Source organism: Geotrypetes seraphini, chromosome 2 (genome assembly GCF_902459505.1).
Source record: "Geotrypetes seraphini chromosome 2, aGeoSer1.1, whole genome shotgun sequence".
Classification (NCBI taxonomy): domain Eukaryota; kingdom Metazoa; phylum Chordata; class Amphibia; order Gymnophiona; family Dermophiidae; genus Geotrypetes; species Geotrypetes seraphini.
This window is the reverse complement of record NC_047085.1, coordinates 105365786-105368136: the sequence shown is the minus strand read 5'-3', so window position 1 is coordinate 105368136 and position 2351 is coordinate 105365786. Positions and strand designations below refer to the sequence as shown.

Below are 2351 nucleotides of genomic sequence, written 5' to 3'. Positions count from 1 at the left end.
ATCTGATTCTAAAAACAACAACAAGGTCTATAGATTATGTGATGTACGATCAGTCTTGACTATTTTGCACATCCTGATTTGTGGAATCTAGTTGGTTCCCTACTGCCCTAGCAGGGGAATCTGGGAGGATAATCACAAACACAAACAGTTTTATGGGAGCAGCGATGCCATTGAAATCTCTGCTATCGTTCTGCGATTTTCCTGAATGATCCACAGCGCCACCTAGCAGCACCTGAAGAACGGCAGCCTCAGAGTTGGTGACACCTTGACCCCGGAAATAGATTCTCGTCCGTTCTGTGCACGTGGGCTACTTTTTTAATTCCGCCCTCACGTAATTCCGTTTTCCTAGCGGGCGAAATGGCGACGCCGGGAGTGGAGGAGCTGTTAGCTCGGGCCGAGCAGGAGGAGGCGTTAAGCCTGCGGCAGATTACGGTTCACAAAGAACTGGACCTCGAGTATGACCTGGGCAACCTGCTAGCCATGGACCCAAACCCACCAGAAGCGAGCGAGTTCCGCCGACACGGGGGCGACTATCTTCGCGCGTTGGCTCGGGGCAACACGCAACTGCTCATCAACCAGCTGTGGCAAGTGCCCAGCGAACGTGTGGAGGAGACCGTGGTGGTCCGCCTGCCCGAGGCCAACCTGCGACTGCCACGCGAAAAGCCCCCACCCCGGGCCCGGCCGCCCACGCGCTGGGAGCAGTTTGCCAAGCTGAAGGGCATCCGCAAGCGGAAGAAGAGCAACATAGCGTGGGACGAGGCGCAGGGCGAGTGGCGGAGACGCTGGGGCTATAAGCGGGCCAACGACCCCACCAAAAAATGGCTCATCGAGGTGCCGGCCACCGCCGACCCCAACGAGGACCAGTTTGCCAAGCTGCTACAGGCCAAGAAGGAGCGCGTGGCTAAAAACGAGCTGCAGCGCCTGCGCAACATCGCGCGCTCGCAGGGGCGCGAACCACCCGCGCCTGTTCCGCCGCCCGGCGCTCCCCGCTCCCGGGCCCAGCTGGGCAAAGAGCTGCAAGTGACCCGGCGTTCTACTGCCTCCGTCGGCCGCTTCCAAGCGCTGCTGCCCCGCGAGAAGGAGCCCCGAGGCGTGGGCAAGAAGAGGCGTTTCCAGCCGCTGCTCGGCGACATGGCCGCCGAGAAACAGCGGCAGCTAGAGCTGCTGGGTGCGCTGAACCGCAAGGAGCCGCGGCTGGACGTGACCCGTGCCGCCAACAAGCAACTGCGAGAAGATGAGCAAGAGGCTGCACGGAGTAAGAAACGGCGGGGTGCTGGACGAGCTGGCACCGGCAAAAAGGGAAAAGGGCCTGGCGGAGCAAGAGCCGGCAAAAAGGGAAAAGGGCCTGGCGGAATAAGGGCCGGCAAGAAAGGAAAGGGCCGAACGGGGAAACGGAATAAACAAGAACACTGACCGTAATTGGTTCTGGTTGAACAGAAGACCTGAAACGTGTCTCCAGTAACCGATATTGCAGCTGTTTCTGTTGGATGCACCTGTATGGACTGGAACGGGAGGAGACTTGTACATGATTTGAATGGAGTGTTTTGTACTCGTAGTCTCTGCTCCGGACATTGGAATGTAATAGGCAATGATGTCAGGAACTGAAATGACTGCCAAGCCTTGTCTATAGTGGTGTATTTTGTATGTGGGGTAGAAATTATTTAGGGCAATGGCATATAGACTTATGGAATTGCCTGCTGTTATCTGACCAGAGAGCTAGAACTTTCAGCAATGGACAGATTATTTCAATAAATGTCAGATTTTTTTTGACAATAAAAAGCTATTTTGTTAATCGAAGCTTTAGAAAATGTTTTTTTATTTGAGTTGTTATACAGTACAATGTATTGCAGTTTGAGTAATGAGATGTGTTAAGTTTTAGGGAGTTGGTAAGTGTACATGTAAATACCATGCTATGCAGAAATCTGATTGTATGTACTGTATTTTTCACGCCATAAGACCCCCCCCCCCCCCGGAAAAGTGGGTGTGTCTTATGACACGAATACAACTTTTTAAACACCTCTCCCAGCCCCCAGTACCTTTTTGTAAATGTCGTTGGTCCAGCGCGGTCTTACCAGGAGCTTTCCGTGCTCCTGCTGGATGGCTGCCTTATTTCTTGCTGCAGAGTGGTGCACAAGGCAGGTATGCGAGCTTTTTGCTTCCTGCCTTGTCCTGCGTGCCGCTCGTGAATGGCTGCTGTCAGTTCTCGCGATTCGCAGAAAGCTCCTGGCAAGACCACCGGCATTTACAAAAAGGGGGCTGCCTACCACCAGACACAGCTACGTGTAGAGGAGGAAAAACCAAGAAAAAAACTTCTGAACCAAATACAGTGCATTTTATATGTGGAAAACTTG

At 53.5% G+C, this 2351-nt stretch overlaps 1 protein-coding gene across 1 annotated transcript; it reads left to right on the top strand.

Annotated features, from left to right (window-relative positions):
* Window positions 1-284: 284 nt before the first annotated feature.
* RRS1 (ribosome biogenesis regulator 1 homolog) lies at window positions 285-1797 on the top strand. Its single transcript, XM_033929674.1, has one exon. The coding sequence runs from the start codon at window positions 358-360 to the stop codon at window positions 1411-1413; it is 1056 nt and encodes a 351-aa protein (XP_033785565.1). The 5' UTR covers window positions 285-357; the 3' UTR covers window positions 1414-1797.
* Window positions 1798-2351: the final 554 nt, after the last annotated feature.

Bases quoted from the DNA above. Each gene is read 5' to 3' on its own strand.
- RRS1 (XM_033929674.1), top strand. From the start codon at position 358: ATGGCGACGCCGGGAGTGGAGGAGCTGTTAGCTCGGGCCGAGCAGGAG.